The sequence below is a fragment of the Pristis pectinata genome, chromosome 13, assembly GCF_009764475.1.
Source record: "Pristis pectinata isolate sPriPec2 chromosome 13, sPriPec2.1.pri, whole genome shotgun sequence".
Taxonomy (NCBI): domain Eukaryota; kingdom Metazoa; phylum Chordata; class Chondrichthyes; order Rhinopristiformes; family Pristidae; genus Pristis; species Pristis pectinata.
In genome coordinates, this window is record NC_067417.1 from 2,698,877 (window position 1) to 2,718,978 (window position 20,102).

General features: G+C 52.2%; 1 protein-coding gene across 1 annotated transcript in view; it reads right to left on the bottom strand.

The window, feature by feature from the left end:
- Nucleotides 1-20,102, bottom strand: part of LOC127577454 (fatty acyl-CoA hydrolase precursor, medium chain-like) — a 459,511-nt gene that overhangs the window by 377,817 nt on the left and 61,592 nt on the right. The window contains exons 13-16 of the mRNA XM_052028678.1: nucleotides 18,129-18,301; nucleotides 6,163-6,367; nucleotides 3,972-4,089; nucleotides 456-589 (exon numbers count right to left, since the gene is read on the bottom strand). Of these exons, the coding sequence (XP_051884638.1) occupies nucleotides 456-589; nucleotides 3,972-4,089; nucleotides 6,163-6,367; nucleotides 18,129-18,301 (630 nt within the window). The remainder of the gene's footprint in view (nucleotides 1-455; nucleotides 590-3,971; nucleotides 4,090-6,162; nucleotides 6,368-18,128; nucleotides 18,302-20,102) is intronic.

Here is a 20,102-nt window from a genome sequence, read left to right on the forward strand (position 1 = left end):
GGTAGTTCTAAAGTGGGAATGTACACAGCAGCAGGGGCACTGCTGCCTGCTACATCGTAAGCTTTGTGCTGGGTTTGAGGTCTTGCCCAGGTGACCAAAGTCAGAGCTGAGACACTGAAGGTGACGGTGAATCTCTTCCTCCATGTCTGCCTTCACTGAGGGGTGGTGCCCAGGATACGGGAAGTGGTCCATGGTTTCCAGGGTAAGATGTGAACCCCCTGACACACAGTTGCCTGAGAAACCAATTAACCAACCAATCACTGCTCTCCAAACACACAGTTACCTGGGGAACCAACCACTGCTCTCTAACATGCACCATTACCTAGGCAACAAACTAACCAACCATTGCTCTCCAACACACACAGTTACCTAGGAAACCAACCAACCATTGCTCTCCAACACACACAGTTACCTAGGGAACCAACCAACCACTGCTCTCCAACACACACGGTTACCTGAGGAATCCAGCCACACCGATTCGGTATTGGATCACCACCACCACCACGTTCCCAAAGCCGGCCAGTGCTGACCCGTAGAATATGGAGCTCCTTCCCAGAATGAAGGCCCCTCCGTGGATCCAAACCATGACCTGAGGGGTGATTGGAGGGGGAAGGGAAAGGAAGGAGAAAGGTTAGCGATCTGAACCTGAAAAATCAAAGGATGATAGAGTGAAGCTTCCAGTGATACAGCACGGAACAGGCCCTTCGGCCCACCGTGTTCATGCTGACCATCAAGTGCCTAGTGTCCATCCATACACCTCATTTACCAGCACTTGGCCCATTGCCTTCTCTGCCTTGGCAACGTGTTTACAAACTGCACACTTATAAAATGCTTTGGGGTTATCTGCCTGTGATATCTCACGCACCCTCCCTGCCCTCCCAATTTCTTTTCAAATACAACCTTCCCCACCCACCTTCCCCGCACCTTCTACACTACTGAAGGGCCCTCACTGCACCCAGTTCTTTATACACACATGAACATTGAATTCTCCCACTTTAGGTAATCCCCACCCTGCCACCCCCCACCACGCTTCTTCTCTTCTTCCCTTCCCTAGCTTTTTTTTCAAGCTTTCCCCCCTTTCTTTCCATACCTGTGACCCATCCCCCGGTGGATCTGCTCTCCTCTCCTCCCCCACACCTGCCCATCACTGTCTCTTACCTGCATCTACCTGTCACCACCCTGTGCCCACCTCACCTCCCCTCTGTTGTCCACTTATCACTGCTCTGCTTTTCCCTCCTATATATCGGGCTTCCCCTTTTCCTACCTTCAGTCCTGAGCAAGGGTCCTGACTGGAAACGTTGACCGCCTGCTTTTCTCCACGGATGCTGCCTGACCTGCTGAGTTCCTCCAGTATCACAGTGTTTTTCATCTGGATTCCAGCATCAGCAGTCCTTTGTTTCTCTTTATACATGCCATGTGCTTCCATAATCCAGCCCTCACTATCTCCTGGCATCCAGGGATCCTTGGACTTGCTGTGCTTGCCTTTCTCCCTTATACAAACACATTGGCTCCGAGCTCTCTCTATTTCACTTCCGAAAGACTCCCACTTGTCAGATGTAGACCTACCTGGAGGTGCCTGCTCCCAGTCTACTTTTGCCAGGTGCTGTTTTATGATATTGAAATCAGCCTCCCCCCCCCCCCCATTATAGGGATTTAATTTTCGATCCACCCTCATCCCTTTTCCATAAATACAACGACAATCTTTAAAGGACATTTGGACAGGGACCTGGAGAGGGAAGGTTTAGAGGCATATGGGCCAAACATGGGCAAATGAGACTACCTTGGATAGGCAACTTGGTCGGCATGGACGAGTTGGGCTGAAGGGCCTCTTTCTGCACTGTATCACTCTATGACTCCAACTACCTTGAAATGTACAGTTATGGTCATTATTCCACAATGCACACCCACTGACAATTCATCACCCGTCTGCCTACATTCCCTAAGATTGGGTCCAGTACTGCCCGGACTATCCACAGATTGGCTCAAGAAGCTCAGTTTACAAACCTCCCCCCTCTCTGTGCCTTTCAATCCCAATCACCTCGGGGAAGTTGAAATCCCAACTACGACAACCCGACTGCTCTTCCATCTCCGATCTGTCTACAAATCCGCTCCTCTACCTCCCGCTGACTGTCAGGTAGCCTGCAGGATCCCCCAGCAAAGGGATCACCCTCTCTTTGTTCCTCATCTCTTCCCGGAGGGCCTCAGTCGAAGAGCCTTCTGAGCTATCCTCCCTCATGTCGGTACCACAGACAAGAACAAGGGGAACAGACCAACAAATGAAGGGGCCAGTCACTGAGGTACGTAGAAAGTTTGGGGGGGGGGGTGGTGGCGGTGGTGAATCACTGGAATTCTCTGCCCTCAATGGTGGGGGAGGCCGGATCATTGGATACATTTATGGTGGAAATAGATAAATATTTGAAAGATCGAAGAATTGAGGGTTATGGGGAAATGGCACAGAAGAGACCAGCATAGATCAGCCACGATCATACGGAACGGTGGGGCAGGATTGAGGGGCCGAGTGGCCTACTCTTGCTCTGTGTGTTGAAACGCGGTGGAGTTGTCCCCTCTGTTTGTCCGGTCATTAGCACAGTGTTGCCTGTGGGATCTTGCTGTGCACAAGCAAGCTGCCGAAAGAACGGAGGGTCGAGCAGATCTGTCGGGGGGTTGGGGGGGGGAAGGAACAACTGACGTTTCATGTCCTGATGTAGGGTCTCCACCCGAAACATTGACAATTCCTCTCCCCCCACAGACACTGCTCGACCCGCTGAGTTCCTCCAGCAGATTGCGTGTTGCTCCAGTTTGCAGCGTCTGCAGTCTCCTGGTCTCTCTGGCTGTGCACAGTCTGACTGCCATATTCCCTACATTATAAATGACCTTGACGGCTGTGCAATGATTCAGAGTGTGCAGAGAGGGACGTGAACGGTGCTATAGAAACGCAGGCCTCTCACTGGGGATACAGTGCCAACACACCTCAATCCTATCCCTCCTGCTCTCTCTCCATCTCCCCTCCCCTCGTCCCTCAGTGCCCCCACATCTCCCTCCCCTCGTCCCTCAGTGCCCCCACATCTCCCTCCCCTCGTCCCTCAGTGCCCCCACATCTCCCTCCCCTCGTCCCTCAGTGCCCCCACATCTCCCTCCCCTCGTCCCTCAGTGCCCCCCACATCTCCCTCCCCTCATCCCTCAATGCCCCTCACATCTCTCTCCCCTCGTCCCTCAGTGCCCCCACATCTCCCTCCCCTCGTCCCTCAATGCCCCTCACATCTCTCTCCCCTCGTCCCTCAGTGCCCCCACATCTCCCTCCCCTCGTCCCTCAATGCCCCCCACATCTCCCTCCCCTCGTCCCTCAGTGCCCCCACATCTCCCTCCCTTCGTCCCTCAGTGCCCCCCACATCTCCCTCCCCTCGTCCCTCAGTGCCCCCCACATCTCCCTCCCCTCGTCCCTCAGTGCCCCCCACATCTCCCTCCCCTCGTCCCTCAGTGCCCCCCACATCTCCTTCCCCTCGTCCCTCAATGCCCCTCACATCTCTCTCCCCTCGTCCCTCAGTGCCCCCACATCTCTCTCCCCTCATCCCTCAGTGCCCCCACATCTCCCTCCCCTCGTCCCTCAATGCCCCCCACATCTCCCTCCCCTCGTCCCTCAGTGCCCCCACATCTCCCTCCCCTCGTCCCTCAGTGCCCCCCTCATCTCCCTCCCCTCGTCCCTCAGTGCCCCCCACATCTCCCTCCCCTCGTCCCTCAGTGCCCCCCACATCTCCCTCCCCTCGTCCCTCAGTGCCCCCACATCTCCCTCCCCTCGTCCCTCAATGCCCCCCACATCTCCCTCCCCTCGTCCCTCAGTGCCCCCACATCTCCCTCCCCTCGTCCTTCAGTGCCCCCATATCTCCCCTCCCATCAGGCAGGTTGGCAGAGGGTAGGTGTTGGGGCTTTTAACATCCACCCAACAGTTCCTGGTGTGAACCACATTTACGTACTGGTATGGGGGTCCGGTGCTGGGTGGCAGTGGTGGGAGTGTAGACACTGAGGTACAGACAATCTTCACTGGCAGGGACCACAAAGTGCACTGGAACTCTCCTTATCTTCTGGAGACACCTGGGGAGAGAGGGAGGAGGGAGAGAGAGAGGGCAAGAGGGAGGGAGAGGGCGAGGGGGGTGAGAGGGAGGGAGAGGGCAAGAAGGGGCAGGGGAGGGAGAGAGGTGGGGAGGGAGAGAGTGCGAGAGGGAGGGAGAGGGCGAGGGGGTAGGGCGAGAGGGGTTAGAGCGAGAGAGAAAGAGCAGGGGAGGGAGGAAGAGAGGTGGGGAGGGTGAGAGGGAGGGAGAGGGCGAGAAGGGGCAGGGTGGGAGGGAGAGAGTGAGGGGGGCTTGGGCGAGGGGGAGGGGGAGGGAGAAAGAAAGAAAGAAAGAGAAAGCAATAAGGGGTGAGAGAGGGAGGAGGAGGAGGGAGGAAAGGAGAGAGGGAAAGTGAGAGAGAGAGAGTGATAGAGAGGGAGTGGAGGGGGTGGGGAAGAGGAGGGGAGAGGGAGAGTGGTAAGGTTTTGAGTAACGTAAACTATTCCTGGTTGCTGAGTGGTGTGTTTATCTGCTGCTTCCTCCCAAAGCCAACAGCTCCATTTGTCCCATAACCCACGGCCCAGAAACAGACCACTGGGTCCCTTTGTGTTCCCGACTCATCCCCTCACCTTCCCGCCATCTCTTCCCCGTCCCCCACATCCATTTCGTCTTTTGTTTTCGGGAGCCAGGCACTCGGTGTTGAAAAGGTGGAAATCAGGAGAGAGGAAACCAGATCCTCATTAACCCATCACAAGCTGATCCTTCACGTCCATTCCCAAAACATTGGGATGAATGTGTGATTTTCACTGTTCCTGGGCTGTAGGTGAGACTGGCAAAGCTTACAGTGGCTGGAAACCTGTCCCGTGGGGATGGGGATGGTGGGGGTGGGAGTGGTGACAGTGGGAGTGGTGGCGGTGGGGGTGGTGTTGGCAATGGCGGTGTGGGTGACGGTGAGGGTGGGGATGGGGATGGCGGGGATGGGGGTGGTGAAGGTGGGGGTGGGAGTGGTGGCAGTGGGAGTGTTGAAGGTGATAGTAGTGATGGTGTTGATTTTGATGGTGTGGATGGGGTGATGGCGGTGGTGGTGCTGGTGGTGGTACTGATGGTAGAGACGGGGCTGATGATGATGATGGTGGTGGTGGTATTGTTGATGGTGGAGCTGTGGGTGATGTTGATGATGATGGTGTTGATGGTGGGTTGAGGGTGGATGTTGATAGTGGTGATATTGACAGTGGGGACAGGGGTGATGTTGATCATTGTGTTGATGGTGACGGTGGGAGTGTTGAAGGTGACAGTAGTGGTGGTGTTTATTTTGATGGTGAGGATGGGGGTGCTGTTGATGGTGGGGACGTGGTGCTGATGATGATGGTGGTGCTGTTGATGGTGGGGATGGGGGTGCTGATGATGATGGTGGTGTTGTTGATGGTGGGGATGGGGGTGCTGATGATGATAGTGTTGATGGTGGGGCTGAGGTGCTGATGGTGCTGAGCCACCTTCCGGAACCACTCCAGCCCATGCAATGACCACTGAGTAACTTGCTGCTGTGTTGCAGAGAGCAATGGAAGTAACCACTCTACAACTTGTCTGGAGTCACAAGTAAGTCAGGCTTGGTAAGGACTGCAGATTTCCTTCCTTAAAGGATATGTGTGGGCTTTTACAGGAAAAAAACCTCGCTATTACTTATAATTTAATAAATCTGGAATTACCTCTGTTTAAGAAGGGCAATAGGGATAATCCATGGAATCCTCTCCTCCAGTGGGCTGTGGAGGCTCAGGGGCAGAGGATGGGGATAGAGCAGGAACGTGGTGCTGAGGTAGATCAGCCATGATCAGGACGATTGGTGGTGCCGAGTGGCCTACCTCCTATTGTTCACAGAGACTGCAGTAGCTCCTTACACCAGAGATGTTTTGGTAGCTACATTTAAAACCATAAGAGAGGTGTTCGAGTTATGCGGCATAGAAAGAGACTGTTGGAGCAGGAAAACCCTGGCCCCCTTCCCCTGCAGAGACCCCACTCAACACTTCCAACGTTTACCAATCTCCCTGGTGAAATAAAGAAGTGAAGTTAACTGATGATGCGATTTGGTGCTGGAGTTTTGAAAGGGAGAGGTTCCTACATCGGAGGATGGCTGGTGGCGTTCCGGATCCCCGTCCATGGCTGTGGTCTCTGGGGGGCAGCAAACCTCAGGGGTCCGACCGGAGGGGCAGCGAACGGGATCCCCAAGTATCCGGACACCGGCCTGGGACTTCCTTCCACCTCCATCTGCTGACCTCGAAGCCACCCATCCTCAGTCCAGACCGTGGGCGCCGAGCACTGGTTCCCTGCAAGGGAAGAGCTGTCAGAGGCTGGCCAGACCTCTCCGTGGACATCTGCCCGCTCCTGCCTCCCTCTCACCCCTCGTTCCTCGATCTGTGACGCAGGAACAACCTGCAGTGATGGAGCAGCTCTGAGACACACACTGAGGTTCATGGAGCCTGCAGCGAGACCTGGGTCAGCGAGACGGGTTTAGGGTGCGAGAGGCGAAGTGCCACGATTCCAGCCTCGACGCAGTGACAGCGATTACAGTCGGGATGGCGGGAGTATGGAGATCCGAGGGTGGGGTTAGTAGATAGATGGGGAGGGGCAGGGCCACAAAAGGGGTGTAAATTTAAAGAGCAGGTGAGTTTAATTGCTCATTAATATTCTTCAGTGTCACACAGCACAGAAACAGGCCCTTCAGCCCATCGAGTCCGTGCCGACCACCAACCACCCAGGTACACTCATCCTATGGTCTTGGAGCCATTCAGTCCATCGTGCCTTTCCCAGCTGACTGAGAACGTCATCCAATGGATCCCACTCAGGAGTGAGTCACTGTCAGGGGGTGGGGGGATTGGGGTCAGTGTGTGGGGGACTGGGGTCAGTGTGGGGGTGGGGCTGGAGTCCACGTGGGGGAGTGGGTTCAGTGTGGGGGGGGTGGGGTCAGGGTTGGGGGGATGGTGGCAGTCTTGGGGGGATTGGCAGTATCGGGGTGGGGGTTCCCAAGGTGGGAGGTTCCGGTACCGTCCGTTACTGCTGCACGGTGCAGAAAGCTCCCTGGTAGGCCAGTCCTCTGCCCCCACCCCCCTCAGGGACCTGTTCCACCCAGGGCAGGCCGTGGGGGTGGGGTTCAGGCAGAGATGGTGACCAGAGTGAACTCCTGCGTCTCCTCTGGCCCCAAGCCCTGGGCACCATTCCCATTCCCCTGGTCCCCCAGCATGTCACAAGCGGTGGCCTTGCCTTCAGCTGCCCCGGCCCCGAGCTCTGGGACTCCCTCCCGAAAACAAATAAAAACAGAAAATGCTGGAAACACTCAGCAGGTCAGGCAGCGTCTGTGGAGAGAGAAGCAGCTGCAGAACAAGCACCCATCCCAATTATTTGTGGTGCCATGTCAGAGAGGGAAGGAATGCTCGGTAATCACATCTGTTCTACACTGACTGTGCCAGCAGCCAGCTGTTCATCACTGCCATTCATCTCCTTCTGGTTACACCTCCTCAGCTGTCATTAGCCAGTGTGAAGCTGGAGGGGAGGCAGAAAAGATTCACCAGGATGTTGCCGGGACTGGAGGCCTTGAGTTACAAGGAGAGACTGGCCAGGCCGGGACTGTTTTCCCCAGAGCGAAGGAGGCTGAGGGGGGACCTTATGGAGGTTTATAAAATCCTGAGGGGCATCAATAAGGTGGATGGTTACAGTCTTTTCCCCAGGGGAGGGGAGTCTACAACTAGAGGGCATTTTGAAAGTCAGACAATCTCATTTAAGGTGAGAGGGGAAGGATTTAAATGGGACTGAGGGGCAATTTTTTCACACAGAGGGCGGTGGGTGTGTGGAACGAGCTGCCAGAGGAAGTGGTGGAGGGGGGTACAATTGTGACATTTAGAAGACATTTGGGCGGGTACATGGAGAGGAAAGGTTGAGAGGGATACGGGCCAAATGCAGGCAAATGGGATGAGCTCAGGAAGACACCTTGGTCGCCATGGAGGAGTGAGACCAAAGGGCCTGCTTCTGGGCTGTATCAGTCTGTGAGCATTCACCACCCTCTGAAAGGACTTGTGTCACCTGGGCAACCTCAGTCTCCCCCCATCACAGGTACCCCCTCTGGTCTCTCCAACCCTCCTCCTCTCTGCAGCATTTCATTTCTCACTTTTCCAGTTCTAGTCCAAGGTTATTGGCCTGAAACTTTACCTGTTTGTCCCTCCTCCATCACAGCCTGGCCTGGCGAGTGTCTCCTGTGTTGTCATCATTTCTGAAATGTCTTCTCATGTGACTCAATATTAAATTTTGTTTGATCAAAGAGTCTTTGTGTGCCTTCAGTGGTTGGCATTCTTGAAGGTTTATATCTTGGGTTGTGTGTATGGTGAGTGTTGTTGCAAGTGGAGGTTGTGATAGTTGGGGGGGAGATGGACAATTAAAGGGGGGAATTGACCCACCATAATCCATCTCTCCAGTGCCAGCTGCTCTGAGGTCTCTGCACTTTCTCAGCCCCTGGAAAGAGGTAGATCTTGACACTGCCAGGACAACAGAGGGAGCAGTTTACGGGGTGTGTTCCACCAGAGGTGGCCCTCCCTTCTGACCCAGACCTCTGATGCCAGCCTGGGCCAGTCAGTGTGATCCGATCAGCGAGAGTGGAAGCTCCCTGATGTTGGGAGTGAAATGAGTGCAAGTCGGAGGACGTGCTGGCTCAGATGTTGGGTGGACGCCGGACTGGATATTGGTGGCTCTCCTGCACATGCACGAGGAGCTCTGACAGCAGCAGTTAAACAGCCCTGGAACTGGGAAAGGTTGGGCTCACGGACCTCTCACACCACCCACCCAGCCTGGGATCCACCCCTCCAACTCTCTCCTTTGGAAAATGCACCCTTTTTGGTGACCTTCACTACGTGTCCTGTGAGAATCTGCCTTTAACACGATCCTTTCTCCCAAGTAGCCCCCAAGAGGTGCTATATAAATGCATGTTGAGGCATGGCCACATGGCACCAGCTCCCTGCCAGAGCTTCACACCACTCTGCCTTTCCATTCCACTCACTCACATCCCCAAGGTTCTTGATGTCAAGTCTGCCCACAGCCCCTCGCCCCTCACCCGCTGGGCTGTGTGTGACTGGCAATCCAACCCCTCCCGCTCAATTCCCACTCATCGAGTCACAGAGTTAAACAACCCAGAAACAGGACCTTCGGTCCAACTGGTCCATGCTGACCAAGGTGCCTTCCAGAGCCAGTCCCATTTGCCTGCATTTGGCCCACATCCCTCTGAACCTTTCCCATTCACGTACCTGTCCAAATGTCTTTTAATCATTGTAACTGTACCTGCCTCTATATACCACTTCCTCCGACAGCTCGTTCCATGTACCCACCACCCTCTGTGTGGAAAAAGTTGCCCCTTGGGTCCCTTTTTAATCTTTTCCCTCTCACCTTAAACCTGTGCCCTCTACCCTGGAGAAAAGACTGTAACCGTCCACCTTATCTGTGCCCCCCATAATTTTAGAAACCTCTATAAGGTCACCCCTCAGCCTCCTTCACTCCAGGGAAAACAGTCCCAGTCCATCCAATCCCTCCTTATAATTCAAGCCCTCCAGTCCCAGTAACATCTTACCCTGCACCATCTCCAGCTTACTGACATTCTTCCTATAGCTGGGCGACCGGAACTGCGCACAACACTCCAAGTGTGGTCTCACCAACGTCTTGCACAGCCATAACATGACGTCCCAGCTCCTGTACTCAGTGCCCTGACCCGTGAAGGTCAGCGTGCCAAATGCCTCCTTCACCACTGTCTACCTGTGTACCACTCTCAGGGAACTGTGCACCTGGTTTAGAATGGCTTTTAAGGATAAAGGTTTGATTTTGGTTAAAACGCCAGCTGGATGCAAAGGCACTGGTGGCTCAGGGCCCAAGGCGAGGAAGTAGGGTTAACATATAGTTCTGGTGAAGGGTCTTCGACCTGAAACATTACTTCTGTTTCTCTTTCCAGCCGGAGCCTGAAGCCCCTCACTCAACGATTCAGGAACAGCTTCTTCCCGTCCACCATCACGTCTCTGAACGGTCCATGAACCCAACCTCGTTCTTCCTCTTTTGCACTTACTTATTTGTGTAACTTATGGTAATTTTTATGTCTTGCACCGTCCTGCTGCCGCAAAACAACAAATTTCACATCATATATCAGTGATACTAAATTTGATTCTGCTGAGATGCGTCCTGTCCTGCTGAGTAGTTCCAGCACTTTGTGTTTTTAATTACGCTACAGTCCAGCTGATATCTGTGAGCAGCAGCAGCACAGGTTAGATTGGCCGCCCGCCCTCCTCCTGACCCTGTGCTCCTGCTAATAGGACAGACGGGTTTCTGTCTGAAAGCAGGAAGAGACCTGACGGTGGTGACAAGCACCAAGTAGACTGTGCTGGCTCCCCAGGACTGTAAGCCAGCCCAGGGAGGCCAGAGGAAGGGCCCCGGTGAAAGAGAAGTTGGATAAAATCAGACACACTCGATGGCCTGGAGTCCGGTGTCTGACCTGCCTCACAGAGGCAATGCCTGGTTTCCCAGAGCAACAATCGCCCTCCAAGCAGCACCACTGGGGTCGCTGCCCACCTTGTTTCAAGGATCTTACCACATGGTTGTCCTTGTGCAGCTAACCCCATCTGCAGAGAAGTCCTAGAGTCATATAGCACGGAAACAGGCCCTTGAGCCCAACTCGTCCATGCCGACCACGGTGCCTACCTGAGCTGGTCCCATTTGGCTGCATGTAGCCCGAATCCCTCTGAATCTTTCCTCTCCATGTACCTGTCCAAGTGTCTTTCAAACATTATGACTGTACCCACCTCTACCCCTTCCTCTGACAGCTTGTTCCACACACCCACCACCCTGTGTGGAAAACTTGCCCCTCGGGTTCCGTTTAAGTCTTTCCCCTCTCACCTTAAACCCATGCCCTTGGTAGTTTTAGACTCCCCAACCCCGGGGTAAAAGACCATGACCATCCACCTTATCTACTCCCCCCCCCAATGACTTTATTATCAGGACACCTCTCAGCCTCCTTCACTCCAGGGAGAACAGTCCTGGCCTAACCAGCCTCTCCTTATTCTCAAGCCCTCCAGTTTTAGACTTCCCTAGTCTGGGAAATAGTCACTGTGTGTTACCTCCCTGGGACATTCCCTGGAAAATGTTTTTGGAGTTCCCGAGCTGGTGAAATAAACTTCCTACCCCGTGTCATCCCTTCCTCCTGTCTTCCACTCACCTGCCGCGGAGATCTTCCACAGTGCAGTGGAGATCATGATGAGCAGGATCTGGAGACCGCGTGGGTCCATCCTGCGAGAGTCAGTCGGCGTGGGGCTGGTACTCACCGCTCTGGGGCTGTGTGTGGCTTTAACAGGCTGGGGTTGGCTGGATCACTGTGACCTCGGCTGCAGCATCGAATGTTCGGCAGTGAATCAGCTCTTTGCAAATTCACCAACCGTGAAGCTTTTCAAACTCTGCCAACAGGCCTCAGCCTGACCCTTTGGAGATTTTAATCCCATTCAGATAGTACTCAAAAAATGTGCTCATATTTCACAGAATAGTCACAGCATGGAGGGAGGATATTTGGCCCATTGAGTCTGTGCAAGAACAATTCTCTAACTTGCCCTCTCTTATAGCCCTGCAGAATGTTTCCCTCCAGATACCGGCCCAGCTCCCTGTGAATTCAGTGTTCCTCCCGCTGACTCTGACCACTCACTGGGGAGAAACATTTCCCCCGCTCCCTTGTGCCTCGTTCCCCAACCACCACCATTCGACATCCCCTGCTTCCTGACCCCTCCACCAATGGAAACACTTCCTGCTCTGTCTATTCCCTTCAGGATTTTAAACATTGCTATCAGATTCCTTCGCAGCCTCCTGCTTTCCAAGGAGAACAACGCCAGCCTCTCTAGACTGTCCACGTTGAAGTTCCTCATCCCTGGAATCATTTTGGTCAATCTCTTCTGCACTCTCTCCAGAGCCTTCACATCTTTCCCGAAGTGTAATCCCCTGCTCTGCACACAGTGCCCCGCTATGGTTTAGCCAATGTCTGCTTCTCCTGCCTCTTCCTATCAAAATGTCATCGGCCACCTCTCGGCCCATTTCACCAGCCTCCCTGGTCTATTGCTGCCCTCACAGATCACTCAGCCTCTTATCTGCATCTGGAAACTGTGCCTTCTCCACCTGCCCAAGGCATAAATAAAACATGAAGAGACCACTCCATCCTGGGGAACTCCTCGTCCACACTTCCCGCTGCCTTGGGAATGCAGCCCACAGAATCAAGGACCCCTCCCACCCCGGTCACTCTCTCTCCTCCCCCCTCCCATCGGGCAGAAGATACAAAAGCTGGAGAGCACATACCACCAGGCTCAAGGACAGCTTCTATCTCGCTGTTATCAGACTCTTCAACTGACCTTTCATACACTAAAAGATGTACTTTTGATCTCTTTCTTTCTTGCTGTGGCCCTTGCAGCTTATTGTCTGCCTGCACTGCACTCTCCCTGTAACTGTAATACTATATTCTGCATTCTGTTTGCATTTTTACTACAGGAAGTCCCCGGGTTACGAATGAGTTCCGTTTTTAAGACCGTTCGTAACCCTATTTTGTATGTAACTCGGAACAGTGTCCACATATGCGCACTTGGCCGGGGGATCGCGGCCGCGCATGGCCCCAGCCGCACATAACTCACTTGGCCCGTGGTTCCCCAGCCGCCTGTGTGCACTTGGCCAGGGTTGGGCCAAAGAAGGTTTACCGCCACCGTGGTGGGATCAGGGGCCCTTTGTGGTCGGTTCGTAAGTACGGGCATTCGTAAGTCGGGGACTCCCTGTACCTCAATGTACTTATGCACAGAATGATCTGTCTGGATGGCACGCAGACAAATGCTTTTCACTGTATCTCGGTACATGTGACAATAAACCAATTACCAATTTCCTCCAGTTTGACTACTACTAACCCCCATGCCCTGTTACAGGCCAGTTTCCAATCCGTGCTCCCACATCCCCTCTTATCCCATGGCCTCCAGTCTTGAAGACAAACTTACAATGTGACATCTTATCAAATGTCTTTTGAAAATCATTCTCTCACCAGCCCTTCAACAATAAACTCCAAGAACTTAATCATTGAGAAATCAATGCTGCCTAACCCTAACCCACCTGTCCACGTGACTGCTAACTCTGTCCCTGGTCATTGTTTCTAGAACTTTCCCCACCACCTAAGTTAAACTGACTGCCCTGCACTCACTGTGTTTATTCTGACACCCTTTTTCCAACCTGGGTGTAACATTTACAATTATCCGGTGCTCAGGCGCTGCTGCTGAATTCACAGATTGTGGTCAGGGCCTCTGCAACTCCCTCCTTTCCTTCCTTCTCCCAGTAACCAATGATGCATTCCATCTGGAGCAGGGAATTTATCCGCTTTAAGTACAGCTAACCTTCCCAAATGCCTCTGTGGGTTTTTATCTCAGCCAGAATCCCAACTTCTTCCTTTGTTGAGAATCAGGCAGCACGTTTGTCCCTGGGGAAGACTCAGCCCTGGCCTGCATCTCTGTGAACAGATGTCCTTAGAGTCCTAGAGTCATACAGCATGGAAACAGGCCCTTCAGCCCAACTTGTCCATGATGTGTTGTCCAGTGAGCTGGTCCCATTGCCCGCATTTGGCCCAAAGCCCTCTAAACCTCTCCTATCCGTGGACTTATCTAGATGGCTTTTAAATGTTGCTAACGTACCCACCTCAATCACTATTTCTGGCAGCTCATTCCAAATACACACCGCCCTCTGTGTGAAGAAGCTGCCCCTGATGTCCCTTTTAAATCTCTCGTCTCTGATCTTAAACCTACGCCCTCTTGTTTTTAGCTCCCCCTCCCTGGGAAAAAGACGATGCACTCACCCTGTCTATGCCCCTCATGATCTTATACACCTCTATCAGATCACCCCTCAATCTCCTACGTTCCAGGGATTAAAGTTCTAGTCTACACAACCTCTCCTTGTAACTCAGGCCCCCAGGTCCAGGCAACATCCTGGGAAATCTTTTCTGCGCTCTTTCTAGTTTAATAACATCTTTCCTGTAACAGGGCGACCAAACCTGTACACAGTACTCCAAGTGTGGCCTCACCAACGTCTTATACAACTGCAACATCCCAACTCTTGTAATCAGTGCCCTGACTGATGGTTGGTTGAACCAACCCCTTGGTTCCCTGGTAGCCCCACCTCTGCCCTCGCCTGCTGTTTACTCTTACTCCTGCTCGCACTTCCTGCATCATGCTCACACTTTGCTCCTTTTCCTTTTTCACCTCTCCTCTGAGCTTTTTACAACCAGCTGTATTCTCTCTTGCGGCAACGGTCCATCACCGTGCCTTTGCTTTATTTTACTTTCCATCCCGCTGGTCATTGGAGGCTGAGGGGAGACCTGATAGAAGAATATAAAATTACGAGAGGCACAGATAAGGTAGATGGGTCAGTGTTTATCCCATATGTGGAAATGTCAAATATTAGAGGGCACAGGTTTAAAGTGAGAGGGGAAAGTTTAAAGGAGATTTGTGAGGCAAGTGGTAGGTCATAGAGTCATACAGCATGGAAACAGGCCCTTCAGCCCAACTGGTCTATGCAGGCCAAGATTTGCATCTCAGCTAATCCCATTTGCCCACGTTTGGCCCATACCCGTCTAAACCTTTCCTACCCATGTACCCGTCCAAGTACCTTGTAAACGTTGTTAATGTACCTGCTTCACCCACTTCCTCTGGCAGCTTGTTCCATTTACACACCACTCTTTGGGTGAAAAGTTGCCCCTCAGGTTCCTATTGAATCTCTCCCCTCTCACATGGTTGGTCCAACCGTGCCTCCTCTTCCCTTTCCCAGCCCCTCTCTCTTTTTTTTTCTCCCCTCCTTTTGTTTTCTCTCCTCACCTGTGACCCATCCCCTGTGGGTCTGCTCTCCCCTCCTCCCCCACACCTGCCCATCACTATCTCTTACCTGCATCTACCTGTCACCACCCTGTGTCCACCCTGCCTCCCCTCTTTTGTCCACCTATCACTGCTCTGCTTTTCCCTCCTATATATCGGGCTTCCCCTTTTCCTATCTTCAGTCCTGAAGAAGGGTCCTGACCCGAAACGTTGACCGCCTGCTTTTCTCCACGGATGCTGCCTGGCCTGCTGAGCTCCCCCAGCATCATCGTGTTTTTCATCTGGATTCCAGCATCTGTAGTCCTTTGTTTCTCCTATACTCAGTGCCCTGACTGATGAAGGCCAGTGTGCTAAATGCCTTTTTCACCACCCCGTCTACCTGTGACACCACTTTCAACAAACTATACACTTGGACTCCTAGGTCCCTCTGTTCCGTTACACTCCTAGGTCCCCTACCATTCATAGTACAAGTCCCACGCCTGTTTGACTTTGTGACGTGTTCAGGTGCAGTGTAATGCTCCACTCGAAGGAATGTGAAACAACTGTGGAGATTTAAGGGGAGTACGTGGTCACACCAGGGGCCGTTCACTGAGCCAGTCTGCTCGCGGGCAAAACAGAGTGGGAGGTGTTCGATGAAGAGCTTACTGCAGGACAGATCAACGGGGAAGAGCTCCACAGCGAAAAATCAAACCAGCCACAGACAGCATAAACCAAGAGAGAAAACATGAAGGCAAAGTGCAGAGGAAATCCTGGCAACTCAGATAAAAGAACGGCAAAAAGTGCACAACCCAGTGTACGACAAAGACAGAGGTATATAATGAATCTTGAATGACTTTTAAATATTGAGAGAATCCAGGGATATGGGCGAGTGGAGGAAAGTGCAGTGAGGCAAGAGATGAGCTGTGATCTCGTTGAAGGGCAGAGCATGATTGAGGGGCTGCTCTATTTCCCTCTTATGTTGCGAGTTTTAAAGACCACACAAAAAGTGGTCTATAATAAGGACTACTCCCTTATAATGGAGACTAATGAAGGCAAGAAGAATGCAGACAAGTTGACTGATACCTTTTGTCCTTTACTGCAGAGGATTGACAGAACATTATTTCCCAAGATGAAACTATTGTTGAATTACAGCCAGTGAATTGCCAAAATTAACTTTGCCAAAATAATTGTGGTGAAAGAAATAACGGCAACGAGCGACAAAACCACAGGTCCAGATGGTTTCCACCCCAGGGTTTGAAAGAAAGTAGATGAGGACACTGCAGAAGCCATTAAGCACAACCTTCTAAAGTTCTCTTGATCCAAAAGCCGCTCCTTCTATTTGGAAAACTGCAAGCATCACACTGCTATTTAAGAAGAGTGTTTGAGAGAGCAGAAAACAGCAGACTGGTTAGCTTGGTACCTGTTGTCAGGAAATTACTTTGGTTTATAATCATGGGTAAAGTGACTGACCTCCCTGATGATTTTCAGTTGATCAGCGAGAGGGTGGGTCTACAGACGCTGTCCTGCCTGGGTACATTGTTTGCAGAAGTAACTGAAGCAGTGGATGATGTTTAATGGACTTCCACAGACATTTGATAAAATCCCCCACAAAAAATTGTTACTGTAACTTGCAGTGAATGAAAATTAAGGCAAATTATTTGCTTGGCTGGGTAACTGGTGGAGAGACAGGACGGAGGGTCAGGTTAATGTGTAATTATGGGACAGGACTGGTGGAATCTTGCCCCAATCAACGTTCAGGCCTCAATGACCGAGATGGAATGCCGTGTTTTTAAGTATGCTGATGACACACAGACAGAACATAGGTGGAGGGAGGCATCAAATTACAACGAGGTATTAAGCAAATGGGAAAGAATTGTGGTAAACAGCACAAAAGTGTCAGCTCATCCCTTTAGACATTAAAGGATAGAACTCTGTACTTTCTAATTGGCAAAAGGTCATCATCGCTCTAGAGGCTTGGTGGAACATGTACATAGACCATTGAACTGTTAAGGACAAGTACAGGAAATAATCAGGAAAGCCAATGAAAGGCTGGTCTCTACAGTGAGAGTGGCCTCTGAAAAAGTGTGCTGCAGATTTATCAGAACAAAACATTGAGTTCAGGGATTAAGTCAGAAGGAAATTGGAGTTTAGGAGGTCAGGGGCTGATCATTAAGGGAACGGATAGGGGAAGGAGATGAAAGCCATTTTTGTGATGGACACTCTCAGACCGAGGGGCAAAAGGTGCAGTGGTTAGTGTAACGCTATTACAGCACCAGCGACCCGGGTTCAATTCCCACTGCTATCTGTAAGGAGTTTGTACGTCCTCCCCGTGTCTGTGTGGGTTTCCTCCGGGTGCTCCGGTTTCCTCCCACATTCCAAAGACGTACAGGTTAGGAGCCGTGGGCACGCTGTGTTGGCGCCGGAAGCGTGGCGACACTTGCGGGCTGCCCCCAGCAATTCTCAGTAACGCAAAAAGATGCAATTCACTGTGTGTTTTGATGTACGTGACTAATAAATTAACATCTTAAAGACAAGGCCAGGCCTTTCAGGAGTGCAGTTGGAAACAGCTCCACAAAGTGGTGGAGCTTGGCATTCTCTTCAACAGAGAGACAACTGAAGCTGGGTCAAGCATTAATTTTAAACCTGAAATTTTTGGAGATCTTTATGAACCAAAGTTGTGAAGGTCAAGGAGAGGTAAATGGGTGGGTCACATGTCAGCAACGAACTCTCTGAAGAGCAGAACAGGGAAAGCAAATAAAACTGCAGCTGCCAGAATCTGAAACAAAACCAGAAATGGCGGAAGAGCTCAGCCAGTCAGGCAGCATCTGTGGAGAGAGAAACCAGTCAACATTACGGGTCAGGGACCCTGCCTCAGAGAAAGAGAGAAAGCAAACTGTTCTAAGTAGCAGAGAAGGTGGGAATGGGCAGTGAGTGAAACAGAGGGACTGTCAACCATAGGGTGAAGTGACAGACGGTCACTGAATGGACAGTTCAGCTCCTTTGCCTGTTACTGAGCTGTTAATGCAGTGGTTGGGTTAGATGGCTTCTTCTGCACCCACCTCCTATTAGTCCTTATTTTGCCTAACAGGATGGCTGAATCATTCGAGCTGCAGAGGGTCCCAGTTGGAAGCAGACCCAAAGAGAGTTAATTGATTTAAGCAGAGGGTTTAACATGTGGTTGCTGGAAGCTACAGTTCCACCCGACGGCCTTTATCACCTGTCGAGCTCTGCTCAGTCTCCTCCCCAGCATGGTGCTTCAGGATCTTGGTGAAGAACTTCATCCGATGTTCCTTGAGCTTTGTCCCGGCCACCGGCTTCAGGTTCAGCTGCATGTAGTTCTCGTTCTGATCGTAGGCCGGCCACAGCACCAGCCCCTCTCCATTGGGGTTCCTGCAAGCAGAGGACCTAGATGTTGGGGAGTGTTCACTCAATCAAGGCAAAGAGCTGTAGCCCATCCACCACTGGTTCCCCAGCAGCACACAGTGTGCACACAATGCACTGCAGTTCCCCACCCAGGCTACTCTGACAGCACCTCCCAAACCCACCACCTCTCTCACAAAGGCAGCAGGTCCTGGGGAACGCCACCACCTCCAAGCCACACACCATCCTGATGCAGGGGTTCAACCCGAAACGTCGACAGTTCCTTTCCCCCTTCACAGATGCTGCTCGACCCGCTGAGTGCCTCCAGCAGAGTGTTTTCTGCTCCAGATTCCAGCATCTGTGATCTCTGGTGCCTCCACACACACCATCCTGACTTGGAAATATACTGCCGTTCCTTCACCGTCACTGACAGCACTGTGGAAGGACCTTCACCAGCAGGGCTGCACGGGTTCAAGGAGGTGACTCACCCCCCACCTTCTCAGGACAGAGAAGGATGGGCAGAAGAGATTTACAAGGATGCTGCCTGGAATGCGGAGCATGCTTTATGAAAGCAGGTTGAGAGAACTCGGCCTTTTCTCCTTGGAGAGACGGAGGATGAGGGGGGCCCTGATAGAGGTGTATAAGATGATGAGAGGCATTGATCATGTGGGTAGTCAGAGGCTTTTCGCCAGGGCTGAAATGGTGGCCACAAGAGGACACCAGTTTAATGTGCTGGGGAGTAGACATAGACGAGATATCGGGGTAAGTCTTTTTTACTTAGAGTGGTGAGTGAGTGGAACGGGCTGCCGGAAACGGTGGTGGGGGCAGATGCGATAGGTTCGTTTAAGAGACTGTTGGATAGGTACATGGAGCTGAGAAAAATAGAGGGCTGTGGGTAAGCCTAGTAATTTCTGAGGTAGGGACACGTTTGGCACAACTCTGTGGGCTGAAGGGCCTGTATGTGCTGTAGGTTTTCTATGTTTCTAAATGCTGGCCTTGCCAATGATGCCCAGATCCTGAGAGGTCAATGGAAAGCATAAAGACCTTCTCCTGACTGCCACCCCTCCCTCGGGTCAGCTTGTGTTCACAAACCTGAGCCCCATATGTTGGCAATCATATATCGCCTTGTGTATTGTGTGGGTTTACCAGGGTGGATTCTGAACTCCAAGGATCAAAGAACAACTTCACAAACTAGGATAATAAACACCAGACAGTGCTGGAAATGCAGGTCAGCTAGAACCTGTGGAGGCAGAGGCCTGCTCAGTATCCCCAGCACTGTTCTAATTTCAGATTTTCCGCATCCATGATATTTGGGTGTTCCACAGGGATCATCCTCCCAGGAATGCAGAGAGTTAATGGGAGCTGAGGTAGTGAGGGGAGGCGAGAGACCATGTCCACAGGTAGGGGCCTGACTGGTGACTGCAGCCCAGGTCTTTCTGCAAACAGTCAGGTGGTAGGTCTTCGACCCGGAACGTTCACTTTCTCTCTCCTCAGACGCTGCCTGACCTGCTGAGTGTTTCCAGCATTTTCTGGGCTGTGAGGTTGGGAAACACTTTGAACCACAAAGGTGTGAGAATTGGAACCATTGCAGCAAATGGAGCTCCCTCCCGCTCCTCCTGTGGGCCACGTGGTACTGAGTCACACTAACAAGGAAGATCCCACGTTCAGTAACTGCCCTGTGCAGGGTTCACTGGGAGGGGTAGGAGGATAATCCACTCACTCTTCCCAGCCCTGGTGACTGCACAGTGGGACCGTGGGGAGTCGAAGAAAGATACAGCCCCGCTCAGCTCATTACCCCCCCACCGACACACCCATCACATCACCCTCCCCA